The sequence below is a fragment of the Pteropus alecto genome, unplaced genomic scaffold, assembly GCF_000325575.1.
Source record: "Pteropus alecto unplaced genomic scaffold, ASM32557v1 scaffold75, whole genome shotgun sequence".
Lineage (NCBI taxonomy): Eukaryota > Metazoa > Chordata > Mammalia > Chiroptera > Pteropodidae > Pteropus > Pteropus alecto.
Window position 1 is genome coordinate 20,141,284 of NW_006440638.1, and position 26,439 is coordinate 20,167,722.

General features: G+C 33.8%; 1 protein-coding gene across 9 annotated transcripts in view; it reads left to right on the forward strand.

Annotated features, from left to right (window-relative positions):
- The window catches only part of CUNH3orf67 (chromosome unknown C3orf67 homolog), a 211,036-nt gene that overhangs the window by 74,940 nt on the left and 109,657 nt on the right, over positions 1–26,439 (forward strand). For all 9 annotated transcript variants that reach the window (XM_025050713.1, XM_006917500.3, XM_025050714.1 and 6 more), the window contains 2 exons: positions 12,985–13,099; positions 25,204–25,360. In XM_025050713.1, the coding sequence (XP_024906481.1) occupies positions 12,985–13,099; positions 25,204–25,360 (272 nt within the window). The remainder of the gene's footprint in view (positions 1–12,984; positions 13,100–25,203; positions 25,361–26,439) is intronic.

Genomic DNA, 26,439 nt, shown 5'->3' on the forward strand with positions numbered 1-26,439 from the left:
AAAACTTGGTAAAAGATTTGAATAGGCATCATAAAAGAAGATAGGCAAATGGCTAAATTATTATTATTATTAATGTCATTTGTCATTTGGGAAATGCAAATTGAAGCCACAATGAAATACCACCTTATACCCACAACAATGGCTATCTTCCAGGGGATGTACCTAAGAAATATGAAAATATTATGTCTACACACAGAACTGAACATGAATGTTCATAGTACCATTATTTAGGTTGGCCAAACCTAAAGACAGTGTGCAGCTCCATCAACTCAACTAGTGATTGGATAAACAAAATGTAGCATATATCCGTGTGTTGGAATACGATTCTGCAATAAAAAGTAATGACACTTGCTACAATATACATAAATCTGAAAAGCATTATGCTAAGTGAAAGAAGTCAGATGCAAAAGATTTTATATTTTTTATTCCATTTATGTGAAATATCCAGAAAAGGTAAATGTTTAGAGACCAAAATAAGATTAGTGATAGCCTGGGGCTAGGGTGAGAGTAGGGATTGACTACAAACAGGCATAAGAGATCCTCTGGGGATTAGGGGAATGTTCCACAACTAAATTCAGGTGATAGTTGCATAACTCTTTAAATATGCTAAAAATGTACACTAAAAATGTGAATTTTATGGCATAAAAATTATACCTCAATACAGCTGTTTTTAAAGAAGGAATCAAATGATATTCAGAGAAAGATTCCAAGAGCAACAGTTACTAATTAAAAATCATATATGTGAATTATACATTGTAATAAATGTTAACTATTAAAAATACAAGGGCTACATTTTGTTTTAATAAGTATATGAAGGTGTCTTAAGTTCAGAAATACTACTCTTCTCGAGTAAAATTAAAAGAATCCTCAATGAATTTAAACTTCAGCAGAAGGGATCCAGGAAAAACAAATGGAATAAAATTCTCTTTGGTGATTGTGAAGCATAGTAATGATTGTACATACAGAAGAAAAGTGAATAGGTAATCTGAATAGATGAGTTTATCTATACTCTTGGATGGTTGCTACCATTTACTCAAATACTCACCAAGGTTGCCATCGTGAAAAAAAAAAAATGTCAATCAAAGATGAAGATATAAAAGTGAATTGAAAATTGAATTGAAAAGTAATTTTACTTTCAAATGGTTTGCAAATGTAGATGTTAAGTTTGGAATGAATGTCGTTAATGACCATAGCTGTGAAGGTTATACACCTGCTGATCACTAGAATATTATAATAAATGAGGTTGATTTTCCTGTTGACTACACCATTTTTTCTCAACATGGTCTCATTACTTTTTCTATCTCATTGCTGAACCTTAGCTATAAATGCTCACTTACAGATATAAAAATGTATTAACTTATATACTTTTTTAAAAAAAAATGTATCTTTAAAGTGCAAGTGGAGCAATGCCAGTGTTGCTTGTCTTTTTCTGCTTTGTTAGGTCAGAGGAGGTTTTAGATAGTGAAAATCAAGCCTATATTACAAGTGAAGAGCTGTTTTGCAAGCAGCCTTTCTTACAGCAACTAAATTGTCCCCAAAAAAGCACATAAGCGTAATGACGCTTTTAAGAAGTCACACATATGCATTTATATTCCCTCTCTCATGAATGACTAATTTTAGTTTTTTGTTTTTTTTTTTAAGTAGCAATTCAGCTTGCCTTTGGAATCATTTAAGTTTAGCACATGATTTTGTTTTCCCTCCAAAACCAACTTCTTGATTATGAGGTAGGGAAGGTTTGCATATTTATTTTTGCAAAGACAGTGGAATAAATCTTGATCACCATATGAATGTCGTAATACCTCTGTTCTAAGCTGGGCACATGATCATTTAGAAATTCATCCAACAATCAGGGCCATAATGATTAGATTTAACTGAAAATTATTTTGTGCAAACCAAAACGTGACCTCCACAAGGGCGGTCATGCCATGCGGCCATTGTGTGTTTCTTATGGTACCTCACAGCCCGGAGGCTCATGTCTCCTAATAAATATATGTTGTATTGCATTAAAATATTCACTACAGAGAGGAACAAATCTTCCTCTTGAATTTTCACAGTCCTCAGGAATATTCTGTCTGGGATCCTCTTCCTCCAGATATCTACATGGTTTCAACCTTTGCTTCATTCAACTTTTTGCTCAAATTATGCCTTCACTGGGAGGCCTTTTCTAACTACCTTTTCTAAAATAACACTCCGCACCCCATCTTTCTATATCGCTTGCTGTACTTTCTTTTTCTTCATAGCTATTACTGAGAGCTGACATATTACATGTGTACTTACTTGTTTATTACTGTTTCTCCCCATTAAAACACATGCTTCCTGAGGGCGGGAACTTTGTTTTATTCCCTGTGATATCCTAGTGTCTCCTTTCATGCTTGGCACCAAGTAGGTGCTCAATAAATAGATGACCAAATATATGACTGCAGTAGAGCTTCAACAAAGGCAGTTCAGCAAATATTGCCCAATTATCTACAAAGCTCTGATCTTAACTCTGTGAGAATACTGCGATAACCAGGATGTGGTCTCAGCCCTCAAGAAGCTTATAGGCTCGTAGAAGAGATAGATTGTAAACAACGGCCTATGATGAAATTCGTACATTTTTCCCAGGACTCACTGCAATAGCATGAAAGATGTTATGGTCCACAACCTCATTCATTCCCACTCTCCAGTATGGAGATTGGGACATTGATAGAAGATTTCATAGTCATGTATGGCTCACTCAAATTTTAGTTATTAGAAAATTAAAGACCAAAACACACAGGGTTTACTAAGCAATCCACAGCTATCCAAGTTGATGATGAGTAGTACTTAGGTAGAACTTTCTGTGTGCCAGGCACTATTCTAAGCATTTTTCATATATACACTTATTTATTACTCACAGCAATCCTGGAGTACTATTATTTTCCACATTTTACTAATGAAGAAACTGAGACAATAGTTTAAGTAAATTGCCCATGTTACACAGCTAAGAAATGATGAAGCCAGAATTTGAACCCAGAAAATCTGGCTTCAAAATTATTGCTCTTAACCATTATGGTATATTTCTACACTTGTTGATAATGTCATAATAACAATTTATCATGTAAAAAAATAGCAGTACTTCAAAACTGCAGTCAACTCAAGATGACAACACTGATGATGAATTTGTAATAAATGGTCCTTCCCCCAAATTGCAGAAATTTTACCTCTCTTGTACTGATACATACTAAGAACTTTACAAATTGCCAAGCCTTTCAGGGCAGTCACACTTTTTTTGTGAAATTTAGAATGAGAGACTATTTTAAACTCTAAAATGGACTTTGGAGTACCAAATTCTAGTAACCTTTTTAAACGCAATCACAATATTACTAAGAAGTGGTAAAACTGAAATATATGGGATTGCATTTATTTGCCCATGAAAACCAAGAAAAAGATTTGCATACGTGCATCAGATTATGGCCCATAAAGATGACCTAGAACACCAAGAGGGAATGAAAAAAATTCAGTGATTGAGGTTAAAAAAAAAAAAAATGCTGTATTAAGTCAAAAAAAAGATGTGATTATTTTTAATTTGTAAATCTGAGATGTTTTCAAGGAGGAGGTGGCATTTCAACCCAAACTGTGAAGGATGAATATAATTTCAGTAGGCATAATGAGAGAAGGGGCTTTCCAAGGGAAATGCATAAACAAAGGCATGAAAATATAAAAGGCTGGAGCATGCTTAAATAGCAACAAGTATGTTGTTATTGTCATTGTGGCAGCCCACTCCAGTGTCCCATGTCATATCCTCTGGGTCCATCTCTGATATTGGCTGCAGATGCAATGGACAGTTTGGTGTAAGCTTGCTTGGATAGCATCCAATATTAAGTGCCATGCCGGGCCTTTGATCCTATGGGACCCTACTTCACCCACAGACAAAGCCTGGAAGTACTGGCGCATGAAGGCCACCAGATGCAACTCTTAACCATTGGGCATTGGCAGTCAGCGGGTATGTGCTCCTACCTCCCACTCTTCAGGTGGACAATTCCGAGATGTTCTGTATGTGTCTCCAGATGTCCTGATAGAATGGAGGCCTATAGCCATGTCGTTCACGGTGTGTCCCTACCTTGGCTTTTCCACTTTTGTTGTCTTACTCTCCCTGCTCCCTCATTGCTGCTTCATGGAATTCCCTCTCTAGTAAACTGCTTGTACCCGTATCCTTTTCTCAGACTCTGCTTTTGAGGGCGTGCTTCTTAACAAAGCTGCACAACACACCCAGGTATATGAGGTAGCTCATATTGGTTTGTCAAACAGGCTGACAAGAATAAAATCTTAGCCAGTATTGATGCACACATGAAGCAGACAGATCTGGGAAAACCATCACAGCTCTCTAGTCCTTTGTAAATGTACTCTGGCCCAGATTTAACAGATGACTTTTCAAAGCAATACAAGCATACCTCATTTTATTGCTCTCTTCTTTATTGTGTTTCGCAGATGTTGTGTTTTTTACAAATCGAAGGCAGGGCCTCCAGCAAAAAGATTACAACTCGCTGAAGGCTCAGATGATAGTTAGCATTTTTTAGCAGTAAGGTATTTTTTTAATTAAGATATGTACTTTTTTTAGACAATGCTATTGCACGCAACAGACTGCAGTATAGTGTAAACATACCTTCTATATAAACTTGGAAACCAAAAAATTTGTGTGACTTGCTTTATTGCAATATTCGCTTTATTATGGTGGTCTGGAACCACATCCGCAATATCTCCAAGGTATGCCTGTACCTGAGAGAGTGTCACTCACCCAAAGAGAGCTGTTACATTCATAGCTTATGTGACATTTTCAAGGGAGCCATGTTACATAGTGTATGGATTCCAGGTTTGTGAACCATAAGCAATAACAGACAGCTCTAGTATATCCTGCGAAAAGCATTTTATTAAGGACTTACCCGCTAATAAAAACCATTAGTGTGTTTGCCAGAAGGTCAAGTCATATTTACAGGGAGCTTTGACTAGTTACCTTTCTTTTCTGGTATGCCCTTTAGTAAAGGAAGGAGAATAGATTGCAGACCTGTTACTCACCCTTTCCTTCCTAGTAAGCATGCAACTTTCAAAAACACTAAGCCAGGTAACTACTATCCTCTGGAATTTTCGGATAAGACTTGGAAATAATTTATCTCGATTCTGCTACTTGATTTCTTTAGATTCCTGGCTGCGCCGCATACTAGCTCGGAGACCTTGAACAAATGGCTTAATGTCTCTGAGCCTCTTACTACATTGGCAAGATGTGAATATTACATCCTATTTCAAAGACTTGTTGGGAGTAATAAATAAATTAACACTGGTGAAATGGTGTGCAGGTTCTGGTACATGGTAGGGATTTAGATGTTGCTCTTCCATTTCCCATGCTTTTCTGTTTATAATTATAGTCTTGAAATCTCCCCTGTTGATATCTTCTTGGTATCTCATGTTAAGACTCCCCAAAACCACCACTGACTGTATTTCCACTCTTTCTTTATTCTGTAATTCCACTCTTTCTGACATTTTCCTGGTATCTCTGAAACCCCCTAGTTTTAGTCTTGAATTCTTTATTATATGAGGTCTGACATGAGCAGAGCATGCATAGAGGAATGTGATGAAAGGTGATATTGGAGTAGTGGCCAAGGGTCAGATTTTGGAGGTTCTTGAATAACAAGCTAAGGAATTTGGACTTTATTTCTTAGGCTATAGGATGCCAAAGAAGAAATTGGAGCCAAGAGGTGACATTCAGCCCCCATGGCTAGTCCACATGAAGAACAGGCCAAGAGATAAAAGATTGGAGATAGAGACACTAATAAGTAGGTTATTTAAAGCAAAAAAGACCTGAATTAGCATGTGACTATAGAAAACCAAAGGAACAGATGTGAAACTACAAGAATGTGACTCTGACAGGATTTGACAGCTAATTGGATTGGTGAAGCCCAGACGTTCAGAACAGAGAATAATCAGTGATTCTCAGGGGCCCTCACTAATAACTGAGAGAACTGTGAATAACTATATGGTGAGATAGTAAAGTGATCACAAGAACCAGGAAATGTACACACAGATACACACACAGTAGAATTCTTAGCCATCAGTTATTAAATATTTTGTTCAAAGGAGCAAAGATTATCCTATTATGGATGTGTTTATAAGGTACTACTCGCCTCAAAAGAAAGTAAAGATGTTAAGAATGTAGATACTAAAATCAAGTATATCTGAGTTTAACTCTAGATTCGGCTAGATGTATTACTTTGGAAAAGTCACCTAACCTTACTAAGCTTTAGTTTCCTCATCTGTCAAACAGAAGATATATTGTAACGTTTATGGGAGGATTAAGTGAGATAATGCATATAGAATGCTTAATACAGTCTTGGCGTATAGAAAACGTTCAATAAACGTATAATAACTTTGGGGGGAATGTATGCTTCAGTTACTGAAGTCTAAATCACTTATTTTGATTATATGCTAAGCAAACAAACTTCTGATACTTGATAGATTTTTTTTCCTTTAGATGAATTACCACATTCTAGCAGTTTACACTCCAGTCTTTTCTAGTTTTGAGATCATCCTTTCAGGAGGCTTTACATGGGATCATGGTTGGAAGGCATGTGTTTGTGACCCAGAATGAATTCATAAATGGAGCAGGAAACAGTTCTAAAAGAGAGATAAAGGGAGAGCAGTGAAATGGTATGTGATTTTCATCATATAAACAAGTGTTGTACTGAAAGTGTTTGGCTGTAGTTCTGCAAGGATAGAAACCAGGACACTCTTGTCACTGCTAACAGTGACTGACAAGTAGTGGTCACATGGTCACTCAGCATAAACAAATGAAAGAGCTTCAACCTGGTATAGTACTGGACGTAGAATTGTATCACGGAAATGGCAGTGGATTTTAAAGAGAGAAGTTTTAACACCTGTCTCTGCTGCTTATTAGCTGTGTATCCATGGACTAGTAGCTTCCTTAGTTTCTAGAGTTTAGTTTCCCCATCTATAAAATAGAGAATGAACATAATACCTCCAGGGAAGGATTTTGTAAGACTTAATAAGATAATATCTGTAAAATGTGCTAAAAACAGCTAAAGAATTGGTTATTTTCCTTCTACAGGAAATAGTACTAAAGTATGATATGATTTCCACATCTTAGCTATTTGTATATCTGTAGTACCTTGTATTGTGCTATAAGGCATTGACTGAAAGTTAGTTGACTGGATTAATGAATCAGGAGAAAAATTTAAACAGGAAACTGTGAAGTCAAGTCACTCCTAGTGATGATAAGCTACAAAGTAGGACTCTCCATGTAAGTTGCTAAAATGGAATAGAAGTATTGGTTGTCATAGTGGAAGAGGTTTAGGTTTAGATTAAATTTTACTCTCTATGTAGATATTTAAAATCACCCAGAATGATGGCAGAAAAGGAAATTATGATACAAGTGCCAGAATTGCCCCAAAATATGAAGGAATGTCCTAAAGATCAATAGATGATAGATCGGTGTTAAGTAGACTTAAAGGAAAATAGTTTTTACTCTTTCAAAGTGTTAGCATCAAAGAAATGTAAGTGTATATAGACTATTCACCAATTATATGCTGAGTCATACAAGGCTCATTACACTTTTTTAAAAGAGGAAACTTTACAAAGTATGTTCTCTGACCACAGTGGAATTAAATTAAAAATCTATAGCAATGCAATCTATAGAAAAGACTGTACTGTTTGGAAATTAAAGAGCACACTTCTAAGTAACCCAAGATCTAAAGAAGAAATCATATGGGAATTTAGAAAATATTTCAAACTGAATAAAAGTTAAAATACAACATATTAGAATTTGTGGGATGCAGCTAACATAATACTTAGAGAAAAGCTTGTAATGTTTGTATGAGAAAAGATAAAGGTTTAAAATTAATGTTCTAACTTTCCATCCTAAGAAGCTGGGGACAAATTAAACCCAAAGTAAGTAGAAGGAAAGAAATAATAAAAATAAAATCAATTGAAAACAAAGAATAGAGAAATTTTACAAAGCCGAAAGTTGTTTCTTTAAAAAGATAAACTTGACAGCAGGATTGATTAATAAAAGAAGAAAGAAGTCACAAATCACCAATGTCAGGAATGAGAGAGGGAATACCACTACAGATCCTACTGATGTTAAAGAGATAATGAAGGGAATAATATGAACAACTTTATGGCAATAAACTCAGCAACTTTAAGTGAAAATCATAATTTACCAAAACTGAAACAAGAAAAATTAGAAATGTGACTAGCCCTATAATCTATTAAAGAAATTGAGTTTGTAACCATAATCTCCCCACAAAGCAAACTTCAGAGTTAGATGAATTCTACTAACATTTAAAGAATAACTAGCACTATTATAAACAAAATTTCAAACAATACAGGAAGAGGAAACACTTCCCAGATCACTTTACAGAACTAACTTAACTCTGTTATCAAAACCTGACGTAGATAAGTAAATTACAGACCAATGTCCCTCATGAACATACGTGTAAACATCCTCAACAAAATGCTAGCACAGTTGAAATTTACATCAAGAATACAAGGTTGGTTTCACACTTGAGATCGGTGTAATTTAACAGATGAATGGAAAGAATAAAGGAGAAAATCAATAGGATCGTCTTAATCAGTACAGAAAAATCATTTGATAAAATTTCATACTCTTTCATTATTAAAAAAAAACCTCTCAAAGAACTAGAAGTAGAAGAGAACATCCTCAGTCTGATAAAGGAAACCTTCATCTGACATATTTAATAGAAACATGGTAAACACTTTCCCCCTACGATCAGGTACAAGGTAAGGTTTTGTACTCATCACTTCTGTATAGAACATGCTGGAGGTCCTAGCCAGTACAATAATGAAAACAAAAAGATAAAGATTGAAAAAAGCAGAAGTAAAAGTCTTTATTTACCAAAGACATAATTATTTATGTAGAAAATCTTCAGGAACCTACAAAACAACTACTAGTACTCATGAGTGAACTAAGCAAGGTCACAGGAAACAAGGTCTATGTAAAATAAAAATTTTTAAAAAATGATATTTCTACATACTAATAGCATTTGGCTGGTAATTGATATTTTAAAATTCATTTTCATATCAGAAAACAAAATACTTAAGAATAAATTTAACAAAAGATGAGTAAGACTTCTAAATTGAAAACTATAAAACATTGTGAAAGAAATTAAACAAGGACTAAATAAATAGAGAGATATATAAGTTGACTGGAAGACAATATTGTTCTTCCCGAATTGATCTATAGATTCAATACAATCCAAGTTAAATTTTCAACAACTTTTTAATAGAAAATAATAAGTGGATCTTAAAAATTTTACAGAAAAGCAAGGACCAAATAAACTTTAAACAAAACTAAGTTGAAGTCTTTTTTGTTTAGTTTTTTAGAGTTACCATAAATCTACAATTATCAAGGCAGCATGACATTGGTATAAGAATGGATAAATAGATCAGTGAAATAAATGGATCAATAAAGTCCAGAAATAGAGCCACAGATACCTATAATCAATTGATTTTCAACAAAGTAGCAAGGCATTTATTTAAGTGAGGAAAGGAGTCTTTAACAAATGGTGCCAAGACAACTGGATAAACATACACAAAGAAATAGACCCACAACCACTACTACCTCACACAATACACAGAAATTAATTAGAGGTGTATTATAGACTAAATGTAAAAACTAAAACTATGAGTATCTAAAAAGAAACATAGGAAGGTATTTCTGCAACTTTTGACTAGACAAGGATCTTTTTAGGACATAGGAAGTACTACTATAAATAATGATAACCTGGACTTCATGAAAATTAAAAACTGCTAATCAAAAGTCATCATTAAGCAATGTTAATCTAGATAAAACATATAGGACTTTCTGTACTATTTTTGACACTATTCCCTAAGTTAGTAATTATTTCCAAATAAAAATTTTAAAAAAAGATATTAAGATAATTGGTAAGAAAATAGTCATAATACCTATATCTAACAAAGAACATGTATTCAAAATATATAAAGAACTTTTACAATTATAAGAAAACAACCCAATAAAAATTAAGTAAAAGACTTAACCAGGTACTTCACAAGATATACTAGTAAATACCTGTAAAAGTATTCAATGTCATTATTCATAAGAGAAATACAAATAAAATCACAGTGGTATCCATTTCATACCCACTAAAACTAGCAAGTGAAGTCTGATAACACCAAAAGTTGGTGAGGATATGGAATCACTGCAACTGCTTTGGAGAACTGTTTTTATAAGGTTATATATATACCCCAATGACCCAGTAATCTCATTCCTAATTATCAAGAGAATGAAAATACATGTCCACAAGAAGACTCTACAAGCTTTTGCATACAGGTTTTCATAAGAAACTAGAATTGGAAATAAATGTCCATCGACAGGAAAATGGTTAAATGAACTGTATAGCCATACAAGACTCAGCACTTTAAGAAAAAAAGAACTATTGGTACATAGTACAACATGGATGAGTTTCAAAAATATATTAAGTGAAAGATGCCAATGACAAAAGAATATATTCTATACCATTCCACTTATAAGAAATTCAAGAACAGATAAAACTTATCCATGATGATAGAAATCGGGAGTGAGTATTGAATCAAAGGAGCCAGGAGGCAACTTTCTAGGGTGATGGATATGTTCTATATTTTGATTGAAGTGATGATTAGATGTGTGTATACGTTTATGAAAAAACACGAGATTGTACACTGAAATCTGTGCATTTCAATTACACAAATTTTACCCCAATAAAGAAATAAAAGAGATAAATACCCATTTATCATGCAGGATCATAGTTGACTCACTAATGTCTTCCTATTATAAACAATAAATTTATAAACCCCTTACCTTGTCATGAAAACTCTGCATAATTTGGCTGTTGCCTACTATTTCTACTTCATGTCTCTCCCTATTTCATGTCCCTTCCTTACTTACTAGGTCCTACTCCTGCTGGCTTTACTGTCTAAAGTAGGTCATTTCTTGATATTTTCTAGTTCAGTCTCTCATTTGTTTTCTTCATATGATACTTGTATTTGTCTATACTTTTTCAGCTGCCTTTTCCACTAGTATAGAACTCCAAGAGGGTAGAAACCTTGCCTTTTTTTTTTTTTTTCACTGTTGTATTTCTCAATGTATTCCCAGGATATTACTTGGCTCAGTAAATATCGAACATGTGAATGGAAGGAATAAATGAACAAATGTTCCTCTTATTCTATATGTTGATAAAGTGGTAATATACTCAAACGTTCCTGTTTAGAGTTTGAGCTTTACCTAATTCAAATTAAAATGACATAGTCTTATCTCTATAAGTAAAGCAAACCTTGAATAAAACTGTCTCAAATGAGTTTTTGGTTAATACAATCAAACTTTTTGTTTGATACAAGGGAACTTTTTTTCTCTTTTCCTTTCTAGAATCTCTATATAGTCTTTCCTTCTGTTCCCTAATTAAAACTTCTTACAGAAGAGACCTAATAGAATTACTTATGACAATGTTTTCCAAATATATTTGATCCTGGACCCTATTGGTGAAATGTTTGAGCACCCCAACCACATAGGTACATTTATTTATTTCAAAAAAGTATAAACAGCTGCTGTACTACTATATAATGAAATGTGCTCAGAAGTAACATTTTAAAAGAATGAGATGAAAGATAGTTTTAATTTTTTCCTCCTGCACCTCAGTGGATGGTTGTGTAACACCCCTCTTCCCCATGTGCTCATCTCACTTTGAAGACATTGCCTTGGGGCAAATGTTATACTGCATTTACTTATACACCTAAATGTAAAACTACAGTTGTGTTAACACTTTGTATTTTAAACTTTACCTCTAACTATAAATTTAAAGACATAATTGCTTTTTAAATGAATTTATGGCATCATTTAGTGCAGGTAGAGTAAAATTTGTAGCTCTGTGGACATACTCTGAAATTATCTCATCTAATTTTTACTGTACTTATTCTTAACATTGTTCAATAATAGTTTTCTACAGAAAAATATGTATGGTATTTTAGAGATAGGAAATAATGAGATTTAAAATGTGGGAAGAGGAGGCAAGAAAGAGCTACCGAAAAGGCTTTGTTGATTTTTTTAAAAGGTAATTACATTATAAATATTGGTAGCAGTGTATTTGAATGAAATGTCTCCTTGGGGGATTGCTAATTGTAGAAAATTAGCAGTTAGTACATGTAAAGTAGGTTGCTAAAATAGGAGCAAAAATCACCATTCTCCAATAAAAAGATAGCCTTCCAGGAATCATCAATTCTATAGTATGGTAGTCTAGACAGGTTTGAGGATTTTAAGCCTGCTATGTTACCTCCGAGACTTAAAGGAAGCAGAACATAAAAATGAGCCTCTATTAATTTGAAGCAAACCTAATCTTTGTGATCATGGCTGTGGTCTAAATCTATTAAAGATGTTCAGATTCAGTGTCCTTGGTATCACTGTGGGTTGACCTGAATAGTGAGCAATAAACTTGTGTATTATAATTCTGGTTCAAAGATAGGTACTAGGAAGTGAAACCAACAGTGTTTTGTGTCTGTCTCTAAGACTAAAAGCCTATATAAAATGACAGGTGCATTTTTAGAAAAAAGAAATCCAATATTTTCCTATTTAGTAGGTGACAGTATGTCCCAAGATGACAGAAGCTTAAGGGGCTGGAACAGGCATGGTTATTAAAGGCAAGCAGTTTCTCAGTTCATACAAATTGAAATATTTTTCATATGCTAGAAGACTGTGGAAATCTTGTATAAAGTACTGAAATAAATTAGCATATTAAGTGAATTTATACGTTCAAGCTTGTGAGCACTTTGAATTTAAGGAAGAAATTTTATTACTTCTTGAAGAAAAAGGCAATTCTTAAATCCTGTGTTTGATCTCCCTGTTGGGAAGGGCCTATATGATAAATTATATCATTTCAATGATTATTCAGAAATGTGGTTGTTATATTGATGGAAATCTTTCTCTCTTCTTTCCTTTCCTTTTTTCAGAATTACTGATTTAAGGAACATCAAAAGAAGATTGTACTTATCAACGGTCCATAAAGAGCTGTCCTCAACCCCTCTTCATGCAAAAATCCCACTTTTCATGATCAAGCGCAAAATTGTAAGTGTCACATAAATGTTGCTTAAAATTAAATTAAAATTAAATTCAACTTAGCAAATATTAATTATGGGCCTAGTCCATATATAAGGCACTTTGTTAAGTACTATGATGATATAAAAATGAATAAAATTCATGCTCTTCTTTTCCCTCTCATGAAAATGCTTAAAATCTACTTGGTAGGAGAATATAATTACTTGAATATCAAGAATACCACCAAAACTGTAATGAGAAGAACCACGGTGGAGGGGGAAGGTGCTATTGGTACTGTGAAAGGGAAAGAAATTCGTCTGATTTTATGATAAGGAAAGGCTACCTGAAAGGGATTGCATTTAGCATCGACTTTGAAGGACTATAAGATTTCAACAGGTAGAGATGGGAAGCCAAACATTTCAAACAGAAGTAATAGCCCGGAGGCTAGAAAGTGGTATATGTTTGGAGAATGCAAATAATTGATCATTGTTGCCATATTTAAAAAAAGAAGCAGCCTTAAGGAAAATCAGTCCTACAATATAACAGTCTGTGATAGATTGTTGTGTAAACTCTGAGACCTAATTTAGCATATAATATAAGTAGGTAAACAATAGATTACAGGCCAAGAGGCTTGGACTTAATATGACTGACTAATCTTTCTCAAACTTCAGTCATTTCAATAGCTCTCTCATGACTTCCATCTTCGCATGCTACCAGTTCTAACATGTACTTAATACTTTCCTTTAAATTGACTCTCTTGGGGGGACTTAAATAAATTTATTTTAAAAGAAAACTTTAGCCACTTACCCAAATGCATAAATGCCCGTGTGAGGAATCAAGGCTCATGAAAAATCAAGTAAATATGACAACAACAAAGCAAACTAATGAAACTCTAATAACTGATCCTAAAGAAATAGACATCTATGAACTGTCAAAGGATTCAGAATAATCCTCTTAAAGAAGTTTGGTGAGCTTCAAGAATACACAGACAACTAAATGAAATTAAGAAAGCAATGCATGAACAAAATGAGAAGTTCAACAAAGAAATCAAAACCATCCAAAACACCAAACAAATACCCTAAAGATGAAAAATACAATAACTGAACTGAAGCGTTCTATAGAGAGCTTCAAAAGTAGATTGAACTATATAGAAGAAAAAAATCAGTGACCTGGAAGATAGGACAATTGAAATTATCCAGTCAGATGAGTAAAAAAAAAAAAGAATGGAAAAGAGTGAAGAATGTCTAAAGGAATTATGGGACCAATGAAAAGAAACAATAATGGCATTATGGGAATCCCCGAAGAAGAAGGGAAAAGGAAAGCAACAGAAAATATATTTAAAGCAATAATGCCTGCCTTAAAAACTTTGCAAATTTGGGGGTAAAAATAGACATCCAAGTCCAAGACACCTGAATAGGACTACACAGAGACCTGTCATAATTAAATTGTCAGAAATCAAAGGAAGAATTTTTAAAACAGCAAGAGAAAAGAGAGAAGTTACATACCAGGAATCCCCATAAGACTATTGGCAGATTTTTCAACAGATATTATTCATGTCAGAAGAGAATGTGGGGACATATTCAAAATACTGAAAAAAAACTGGCAACCAGTTGTACTTGATAAAGCTGTACTTCAGAAATGGAGGGATAAAGATTTTCCTGAACAAACAAACACTGAGGAAATTCATTACTACCAACCTGCCTTACAAGAAATGCTAAAAGGAGTTCTTTGAGTGGAAATATGGGACCCTAATTAACATCATAAAAATATAAGAAGATAGTATAAAACTAACTGGTAATGATAAACATATAGTCAGGTTGGATCCTGAAATAGGGTAGTGGTGGTACATATTTCATTTACAACTCTAGTTTAAAAGTTAAACAAACGTAGTAAAAAATAACCATGACTACAATAACCTGTTACTAGTTACACAATATAAAAAATATAAATTGTGACATCAATAATCCAAAATGTAAGGGAGAAGAAAAGTAAAAGCGTAAAGCTTAGGAATTCTATCGAAGTTATTATTAGTGTAAAACAGGGTCTTATAATTTTAACATTTTATATGAGAATCATGATAACCACAAGGGAAAAACCTGTGGTAATCACACGAAAGAACATGATAAAGAAGTCAAAGCATACTGATGCAACAAGATATCAAAATACAAAGACAGCAGGATAAGAAACAAGGAACAAAACAATCAGAAAACAACAAAATGGCAATAGTAACTTCTTATCAATAATTACTTTAAATGGAAACAGATTAAATTCTCCAACCAAAAGACATAGAATGGCTGAATGGATTGAAAAAAAAAAGATGCAGTGATGTTCTGCCTATAAGACACTCTCTTTAGCCTTAAATGCACACAAACTGAGAGTGAAGGGATGGAAAAAGCATTTAAAGCAAATGGTAACCAAAATAAAGCAAAAGTATCTATACTTATATCAGACAAATATACTTTAAACTAAAAATAAGAGACAGAAAAGGTTATTATATAATGATAAAGGGGTCAATACATCAAGAAGAAAGACAATTGTAAATATTTATGCAGCCAAAATCAGAGGTCTTAAATACATAAAAACTAACAGAGCTAAAAGTAGAAATAAACAACAATACAATAAGAGTAGGGACTTTAATACTCCACTATCAACAATGGATAGATCATCCAGATAGAGAATTAATAAGGAAACAGCAGATTTGAGCACTAGAACATTTTGTCTGATAACAGCAGAACATACATTCTTCTCAAGTATACATGGAACATTTTCTAGGATAGATATGTTTGGCCACAAAACAAGTCTTAGCAAATTCAAGAAAATTGAAATCATACCAGTCATACCTCTGACCACAATGATATGAAACTAGAAATCAGTAATAAGAAACTTAGAAAATTCACAAATACATGGAAATTAAACAACACTCTCCTGATCAACAGATCAAAGAAGAAATTAAAGGGAAAGTAAAAAAGTATCTTAAGACAAACAAAAATGGAAACATAACACACCAAAACTTGTGTAAGACAAACAAAAATGGAAACACAACACACCAAAACCTGTGGGATACAGCAAAAGTCATTGAGAGAAAAACATATTAATAAATGCCTACATTAAGAAGTGAGAAAGAACCCAAGTAAATAACATAACTCTGTGATTTAAGGTACTAGAAAAAGAAGACTGAGTTCAGTTAGCAGAAAGAAGGGATATAGTAAAGGTCAGAGCAGAAATAAATGAAATCAAGCACAGGAAAATGGTGGAAAAGATTATCCAAACTAAGAGTTGGTTTTTTGAAAAGATAAACAAAATCAACAAGTCTTTGGCTAGATTAACTAATGGAAAAAGAGAGAGGACCCAAATAAACAAAATTTTAATGAAAAGGGAGATATTACAGCTGATATCACAGAAATACAACAAATCATAAGAGGCTACTATAAACAACTATATGCCAACAAACTGGACGTCCTAGAAGAAATGGAAAAATATTTAGAAGCATACAAACTACCAAGTCTGAATGAAAAAGAAATGGAAAGTCTGAATAGACTGATTACTAATGAGGAGATTGAAACAGTAATCCAAATCTCCCTATAAATAAAATCCCAAGACCAGATGGCTTCACTTGGAAATTTTACCAAACATTTAAAGAATTAACAACAATCCTTCTCAAACTTCCAAAAAACTGGAAACACTCCAAATTCATTTTATGAAGCCAATATCACCTTCATACCAAAGCCAGAGAAGGACAATAACAGAGAAGAAAACTGCAGACCAGTATCCTTGGTGAATATAGATATCTCAGTAAAATACTAGCAAACCGAATTCAGCACATTAAAAGTATTATTCACCATGATCAAGGGGATTTATATTTGGGATGCAAGGATGGTTCCACATACACAAATCAATCAATGTGATACATCACATTAATAGAAAGAAAGAAAAAATTATATGATCATTTTAGTAGATGCAGAATGAGAAGTTCTAGGTAGTTTCACCATAAACATCTTTGCCATAAACATTTTTACCACAAGTGTTTTCACCACAAACATTTTTGCTGCACAACTAATTGCCTGTAAGGCAATTTTGCTATAAGAAATAACTGGTTGACAGTTTGGTTTCATTTCTCTATTGAGAAAGTTCTCACTGTACTCCCATTTTTATATGATATAAATGTTAGCTAGATCATGCACTAACCTCCATTGACAAAGTTCTCGCAGTACTTCCATTTTATATTATGTAAATCTTAGTCACATTAGATACTATAATGGAAAACGATAGTATATCAGTTTTTGCAATTTTTCAGTGAGCACAGTCATCCCTCCCACCCATCAAAACTGAAAGTTTACCAAACTATAGAAAATATGAAAGAGGCACGTCTAATTCAGTCTTTGAAACCATTAATTATGTATTCTTTAGTTGGAAACTGATACTTCTCTTAATGAAGGAAAATATTTTAGTGAAAAAAAAGTGTGACACTGAATGAAAAGACAAATCAACAAACAAAAAAAATATATATAAGACTGTAAAAAAAACCTTCAAAGACAATGTATTTTTATTTTTCACACTAAAGTCTTTTTAATTTTATTGACTTTTCATGTTTCATTATGTCCTCGTTAATGTCCCTTTTTTATTTTTTGTTCTTTTATCTTTTACAATGAAATTGCCTTATAGCCAATGCTTGCTGCAAAGATGTTTATGGTGAACGTATCTGACGTGGAAAAAGCATTTGATAAAATTCAACATCCATTCATAATAAAAAACTTAACAAATTAGGTATAGAAGGAACATACCTCAACATAATAAATGTCATATATGATAAGCTCACAGCTAATGTCATATTCGGTGGGGAAAGGTTGAAAGCTTTTCCTCTAAGATCAGGAACAAGACAAGGGTGCCCACTCTCACCACTCTTATTCAACATAGTACTGGAAGTCCTTTCCAGAGCACTTAGACAAGAAAGTAAAATGAAAGACATCAACTAGTATATATGCCTACTGAAAGATACACTATCTCTTTCAGTAGGCGTGTATACTGGGCCTGGTGTTCAAGTAGATATAAGTAAAGGAGAGGAATCACAGATAATTTTGAGGTTTTGAGTCTGCAAAATTTGGAAATTGGGGCTGGACTGTGGAATAAATTGATGGTTTCTACTTGCAGTGTAATATTTTTAAAAATCTCTTTAGTACTAAACATTTATAAATGCTCAAAGATTAAATTCAAATGCCCCAGTTATTAAAGTTAAATCATTTAAGACATTAAGGAAATACTTTTATGCCTTAAAAATAAAATCATATTCATCCTCTTATGTTTAGGTATTGATTTCCTTATTTATCTAAGATTATTTAGAGTTTAATATTATTTTCCAAGAATTCAATCATATGTCAGACCAACACAGTATTCTGTGTGTGGTTAATAAATCAAATTTGTCATTACCTTGCTTTTGTGAGTTGTCACCTTTGTCAGTTAACAGACGTTTCTGAATATTTTATTAAAATCTAAAATGATCGTTCTGTAAACGGCTGTAACCCACAGTATACCCTTCATCCAGTGACATTTGTAGGAATATAGTATTTGAAAATAAAATACTATTTTTTATTACAAGTAAACCTTTCTGAGATAGGAAATCAACTTGACTAAATGACCTTTCATATTTAGTAGATGAGCCAGATGAATATATGATAGCAGTGCCAAAAAAAAAAAATAGCTATAATAGCTTCTGTGAGGCAGTGTTCTGTAACTTATCCATCTACCTCATCTGACTGCCCGCCCCCCGCCATGAGATTGTTCAACAAGGAATATAAAAAAAAAGAGATGCAGGCAAGAAAGTTACATGTTGTTAAAAAAAAAATCTTGGTGTGAAGAAATCGTGATGGTCAGTATCTTAAGTGACTTCAGCTCATACTTAATTTAAAAAAGCAAAACAGTCGTAACATTTCTAGAACTTGTGTTCTGAATGTAGTTGAATCTAGAAAGAATTGCATTTGAGGCCATCCTAAGCAATAGGCAAGGATAAAATATTTGTTTCTAAAGTGGTTTCCATTCCAGTGAGATCATCAAGTTATAACTATATGTAATCTGTTCTAATTATTCTATATTTTGTTAAATATAAACATGTTAATCATATGTGCGGGTTAAGAGCGTGGCATCTGAGTTCTGACACTTACTAGTTATGTGACCTTGTATAAGTTCTTGCATTCATTTTCCTCATCTATAAAATGCAGATAATATGAGGCATACATACTATTAAGGTTGTTGTGGGTATTAACATGAATTAATAGACATATGACTTTTAGAACAATGCCTGACATTACCAAGCCCTAGGTAAAGATTATAGCTCCAATTTGCTCTTCAGGTGCTACATCTTCCAGAAAGCTCTGTTATCTCCTCTCTGTGAATTAGATATTTTAGATATAGCTTATCATTGTCATTCACAAGTCATAATCCTTAAAACACTTCTTTACCCTGTACTTTAATTATATTTCCTTATCTATCTCCCCCTTTAGACTTACAAGCCTGTCTTATTTGGCTTTTATCTCTACTCTCTATAAGTACATAACACATAGAAAGCACTCAATAAATGTAGGTTGAACAAATTGACAAATATTAATGTGCTTTTGACATGAGATGAATTAATGTTTGTCGTGGATAAATTATATATAAGCTTTCTATGTGGTAATTCCAGAAATATCCAGGTATTCAAACAAATATTAAGAAATTCAGTTCTAAAACTTACTTTCATTTCCGTCAGTTGTTTCCTCCCAATCCAGGAGAGGCTATGGCAACAGAGAGCTTTTCCTTCCCACTGCTAATATAATCTATTTCCAATAAGCCCTTATTGAATTAAAGCTGAGTCATGTTTTAGGGGAAATTTCTACAGAGAGCAGCAAGGTGACAGAGTACTCCACGCATTCAAAATATCGTCTCTAGGATCCTCCCTGGTGTTGGTGTGATGTTGGTCCCAGTTCTCTGCTTTTTGCCAAAACACTAAATACTTCTTTCTGCTTTTTCAGAACTAGATATTTTGGTGGTAAACCTTGCAATGCAGTATTTTGAAAGCATTTTAGTAAACATTTATAAATCAAAAGTTATCAACGCTGAGTCTGCAGAGCAAGCAGTTAGCTTGAGCTGAGAGGCAACTGAACACTTTTAGCGAAGTTTAGTCCTCTCCAAGTGCAGGGACACTTGGATCCTTCCTATGCACTCATTTTGAAGTTTAGTCCTCTCCACTCATAAGACATGCAGGGACACTTGGATCCTTCCTATGCACTCATTTCAGTTATTTGCCTGGCCCCGCTAGGCATATAGTTTGCAACTCTGATTTAGAGGATAATTGCCAAATGGTCTACTTTGCCTTGGTTCTTTAGCTAAAACCTTTCCATAGCCAGAGGCAGCAAATAAAGTTAATATTCTTAGAGCTACACCAACATGAATATTTATTTATAGGCCGCTTACTATTCCAGTTAACATTAAATGTTCAAAATTTCAAATAAAAAATTGTATTTTTCATGTTATTTTTAATTATGAAGATTCACTTTACCATTTAAATTACAACATTTTATACTTTTAACTTAGGTTTTCAATGGCAAGAATAGTTGTAAAAATTAAGAACCATCAGATTAAATAATAGAGGCAGCCACTTAGTCAAGAATCACTGAAATCAATCTTTCTTCTTCCTTAAAATAATTTCACTTAGTTAATGATAGTATCAGTTACTGGAGAGTGATTGGAAGATTGATGAAGCTAAAAAGGTAGAAGAGTCTGCCAATGCAATGTCTCAGGCTTCAGAGAGGATAGAGCATACCTTCTCCCAATGCCATTCTACCCCATGGACTCAAAATAGGGGGCTATGGAAGCATTCATGAACTCCAAAATTGAAGAGAAAGTAGTATCTTGGAGAAAAGCCAGGTTTCAGTTAAGGTAAGTTGTGTAGGACCCTCAGAAAAATATAGAGAGTATAAGTACTTTTCAGTAGTAAGGATTTTAGAGAGCACAGTGTAAGGGAGAGTTGAGAATTAGCAAGAGAAAAATGGGGCTGCTATTTCAGAAAGAGAGAGCTTGCTCAATAGCGGGTGGGAATTGGGAGGTAGGGAACAATTGCTCAACAGGTATAATGATGATACTTCTACAAGGAACTTGCCTTTTCTTGGTTCAGCCAAGGGCTGCAGCTCTGGCAGCCCTAACCTCCCCTCCTGAACTCCCCTCTCCTTACAGGACTTGTCATGATTTGCTTTTCTCGGGGAAATATTTTTAATGCAGTAGTAATAGGTAATTGCTTCTCCTGACCATGTAGATATAAAATTAGTATTTTAATCTCTGCTTATACCATTTAATAAACATAACATGATGGTTATGTTTAAGAATAAGGCCATTGCAAGCAGATTTTCTTTTGAGAAATTTAAAGTAACATGAAAAATTATTTTAAAGGACAATAAATGTCTTAAAACTGTTATCATTTTAGGAGCACGAAAACAGAATGAGGTTTTAAAATACTGTGAAGAGATGTACTTTAGGATTTCTAGGTTATGAAATTGTGATTTCTTGTCTTTTGTTTCTTTTTAGAAAGACAATAATGGTGAGAGCTCTGCACTATTATAACTCAGGCTCTTTCTACATTGGCAAAATGAATCCAGTTATCCTCAGAGCTTTCATACAGTAATGGCATGGGAGACCAAACAGTGCTGGGACACCCAAGAACTTGTTATTGCATGCGTTTCAGTGCACACGTGCGCATGCGTGTGTGTGTGTGTGTTTTCACAGAATATATCATCCTTTCACCAGCATAATAAAGCCATGTTGTCAAAACATGAGTCAGTAAAAACTAGAAATTCATGCTTTGAATCATTCTTTTACACTTTGCCAATTTTTTTCTTGTAAAATTCCATGCTGGAACTAAGTAACATAACCTCTCTTATTAATCCAAGCAACAAACTAAACAGAACTGCCTTTTCTCTATCAGATTGCTATCTTTCTGGTGCAAACTTCTTAAGGACTCATAATTATGAATATTTTGGACCAAGAGCTCTTTGCTACAAATAAAGTGGTTAGAAATCAAGAAAAATGCCAAAAAAAGGGGATTTAAAGAATGGATACACCAATAATAATGAAAATAATGTAAAGATCAACTGTAATTTATATAATCCACTTGTCGATAGTAGAAAGCTTTTACTCTTTCCGAAACTTCAGAAAATGTTACAGCATTTATATGAATAATGAGTAATTTGTTGAAGCTTATGAAAATTGTAACTTTTATAAATATCAGATAAACCAAAAAATAATTTCTATTTCCTCTTGCCAAAACTTTGCGAAAGTTTTTCCCAATCTTTTTCAGGAACTACTTTGATCTATACTTCTAAGAGATGAATTCATTAAATAAGTTAACAGTTTTTGCACATTTATAGGGTTTGTTGAATGATTATAAAATGAAAAATTGAAAGTATGTGTGTAGGAATGTATGTACATACAGGTCTTCATATATTAACACACACACATGCGTACCATTATTGGATGAGTATTTGCCATGAAGCATGAGTCCAGGCAGAGGGAATAAAAGCAGACTGTGACGGATGAGAAAAGTGCTTAGTAATTAAGGGCCTGGTTTCCTGGGACTCGGTTTTTGGAGAAGGTGGACGCTAATTCCCAAGAGAGTTGATAGGGTCTGATGGGGCGTCCAGGTGTAACCAGCTGGGGTGTTCATAGAAGAAGGGAATAAAGGAGCAGGGCCCTGAAAAGAAATGCACAGCATGTTCACGTGCCTTCCTGGGCCTGGAAACTCTTTTTCATTGTTCACAACCTACAAACTTTTCCTGGATCCAGGAAGATTTAGATTCAAAGAAAAAAAAAAACAGGTAATTAAAACAGCAATTATTAACTCTAGAAGTACAAAGAAGTTGTATGAGGAAGGAAAGGTAATCGTAGAGCATCATTTGGCTCAGTTGTGTACAATATTTACACAGTCACAATAAGGAAAACTATGAATTTTGAGGGAAAAAAATGAGAAATAATTGTCTAGAGAGGATGAAGTGGGGGAAGTAGTATATGTAAGTGAGCTAAGTCTTATCTACCATAATAGGAAGTCAGTAGATAACATCTAAGATTGACGAATCAACAGGTGTTGTTTAAAAGTAGGGAGAGAAAAACTGTTGAGTTGACATTATGATTAGAGGAATGGAAGATGACAAGGACTTCATTTTGTATAAAAATGTTGGCACTATTTGGCTTATATATGCATATAATATCATGATATGTTTTTTAAATGTCTTTTAAAAAAGAAGCCTTTCCCGAATCTCCCCACCCTCCTACCTTGAGCTCTCTCTGTACTAACTGTATGTAATAAATGCCAAATGTCTGTCTCCCTTCCAGATTTGAAGTTCTGGCATTCATTGCTATATCCCTTGAGCCAAGCCCGGTGTCAGACACTTGATAAGTTCTTAACACCTGTGGGAAAGAATGGATGAATGCAATTACTGATGGGACAAACCAGCCGAATGATTGGAATTGGGACATAATGTTAATTAAGTCTTTTAGGAATATGAACGATGTTTATAACAACAATAATATTGCTAATGTGATAATGTTAATAATTATTATTGGATAGCTAGAAACCCTAATACCTCTATCCTCTATAACCTGGATTATAACCCTATGACATGCCTACTGAATTTGTCCCTTACGTTCTACTTCCTTCTAACCAGATCCTCCTTACTTTATGCTTAACTGATTGACAGAGACTAACTGGTCTTTCTATGACTAATTTAGTCTCCACTATAACTTCAGCCTTTCCCCACAGACCACCTCTACCATCTCAAGACACTCTTGCATCAGGGTTAGTCCAGACTTCCCAATACTCTGTCACATTCTCCTTCAAGAACCACAGTGACACTTTACTGTCTGGAGTCCAAGGTTCTCTTCCCCATCTTTCAGCTCCTCCAGAACTTGGCCTCATTGGCCAACCTCATATTACTTCGCACAACTCCCAAGAGCTCATTATCCTACTTACTGGTCAAGCCATTCTCCTTATTACATCACACTCAATCCTACTTTCTACCTTTTATTACACTGAACTCCTTTTCCCAAAAAAGACCAGAGCATCCCTGTGGCCTGGGAATATAATTTTACCATTCAGATAGCTACAGAGAAAATAATCTTCACAAATTTAATCAATAATTTACTGCAATCTCTTTTACTTTTCTACTGTGGAAATAACTTCAGCTTTTCCTCCATATTAAAATCAACATTACTAACTAGAATTTGCCCTTAAAATGACATTTTATTTTATCAATGAATATAGCATTCAATTTTCATAGATTAATAAAATGGATCTTGTATAAACTGTGCTTCTAAACAAATAATGAAAGAACCTGATGTTTTAAAAGAAGCACAATTTTAAGTATTGCTTTTCTTTTGATTTCAAAAATTATTTTCCTTGCTTTTTTTCTGCAACCTTAAATATGTCTCAATTGCTTACTAAATGATTATTTTCTCCTTTTCTTTAACTCAGTCTGACCATTTAGAGAATTAATTTGATGAAGCATGGTGGTGTCTAATAGTTTAATGGGCAGAAATTAGTCCCTGCAAGAGTACTTTAAAAACTGGCAAATACCATGCATAATTACAGATTCTTTAGAAGAATCTATTTCTGTAAAATAGTTTAATTGGTTATAAGTAGCCAGCACTGGCCACAATTTAAACCCAGCTTCTAATTTCATCCATGCTTTTTTTTTCTTTAACAAATCTAAGTGTCTAATTGTGATAAAATTAGTCCCCTTGAAGGACCAATTGGCTACTTATCTCTGATTTTCAAGATTTAAGTGGTCTAGTGCACCTGCAATTAGCTTCACACTAGCATACTGCCTACATAATCTAGAGTTCTTTCCCAAAATTGTCAAAGCCTTGTCTCATGATGGGAACTCTGTAGTTAGATGACTAATGTATAGTTTAGATTATGGTGATTTCTTTGGAAGAACCAAGGTAATCCTTTAGAAAATTGAAGCCAAAACAGAGATAGACTTGCCTAAAAGGAAAAATTGATATGGGGTTGTTTGATCCAGATAATTGCCTCAACCTGCTGGACTTTGCACATACAGATGGCTTATTTATTTATGTAATTATAGAAAGTACTTATTCTTTCCTATTATTTATTTTAGTGGTGCAATCTATGCATTGACTTGGTGGCATTTACCAGTGAAATATTCAAGGGAGCAGTTTTCCAGTCATTGGATGGAATTATTGTCTCAGCTAACTGTAAACTACGGAAGATCTTCACTTTAAAATCTAAGCCTCAAGATACTGCAGATAAAGATGGTATGTTCAAGTTGCTATTAAGATTTTTTAATTCTCCAATATGTACGTTTTTAAAATTAGACATGCCTTTGGAGAATATGAACACATGGTTGTGGTTTTTTAAATTTTATTTTGTTATTCTTTTTTATTGTGAAAAGAATACTTAACATGAGATCTATTTTCTTAATAAATTTTTAAATATACAATATATAATGGTTGACTACAGGTACAATGTTGTACAGAAGATCTCTAGAGTTTATTCATCTTTCCTGAAACTTTATGCTCATTGATTAATAACCCTATTTCTCCTTTTCCCTAGCCCCTGGCAACTCTCTTGATTCCATGAATTTGACTATTTTAGTACCTCATATAAGTAGAATCGTATGGTATTTGTCTGTGTCATTCTTTACTTTGGATCCATGTTAATTTTACTGTAGCTGAATGTCATTAAGATTATATATATATAACATATGACATATTATATATATGATTATATATATAGTTACATTTTTTTATTGTTTATGGTAGCACTTACCATCTAAATTAGTCACGTTTTAGTTGTAAGCAACAGAATCTTCTCTAGGTGATTGAAAAAAAAGTATTTAAGGAATAGAATCTCATACAATCTCAAGGAGATCCAGAAAGTCAGGCTTGGAGCTACAGCCAAGAACAAACCCAGCCCCTACCACAAGACTGCTCCAAGGAAGACCCCAATATCTACTGTTACTGGGCAAAGACATCATAAGTCACACCATATGCTGGGCTCTTAGGTTCCAGAATTTCTATTACTACTCCTCCTGAAAATTGGATGTCTTCTTCCCTGCCACCCTTGCCAGAAGTAGATTTCTTGTTGTTTCTTTCTACTGAACAAAGACTGACATAACCGTGTGATATGTAGTGCTTAGGTCACATGCTGCAAGGAAGGATGGCAAAGCAAATGTCTGATTCCCAACTTGGGTGAGAGAACTCACGGTATAGCAAAGTCACTACATTAGGAAGGATGTTCAAAAGTTGTCAGACATCCAAAATGCTCTACAGTTGTCCACTTATTACTCTTTGTACATTTCATGAAGTCATTTGGGAGAAATAGTATTAATATA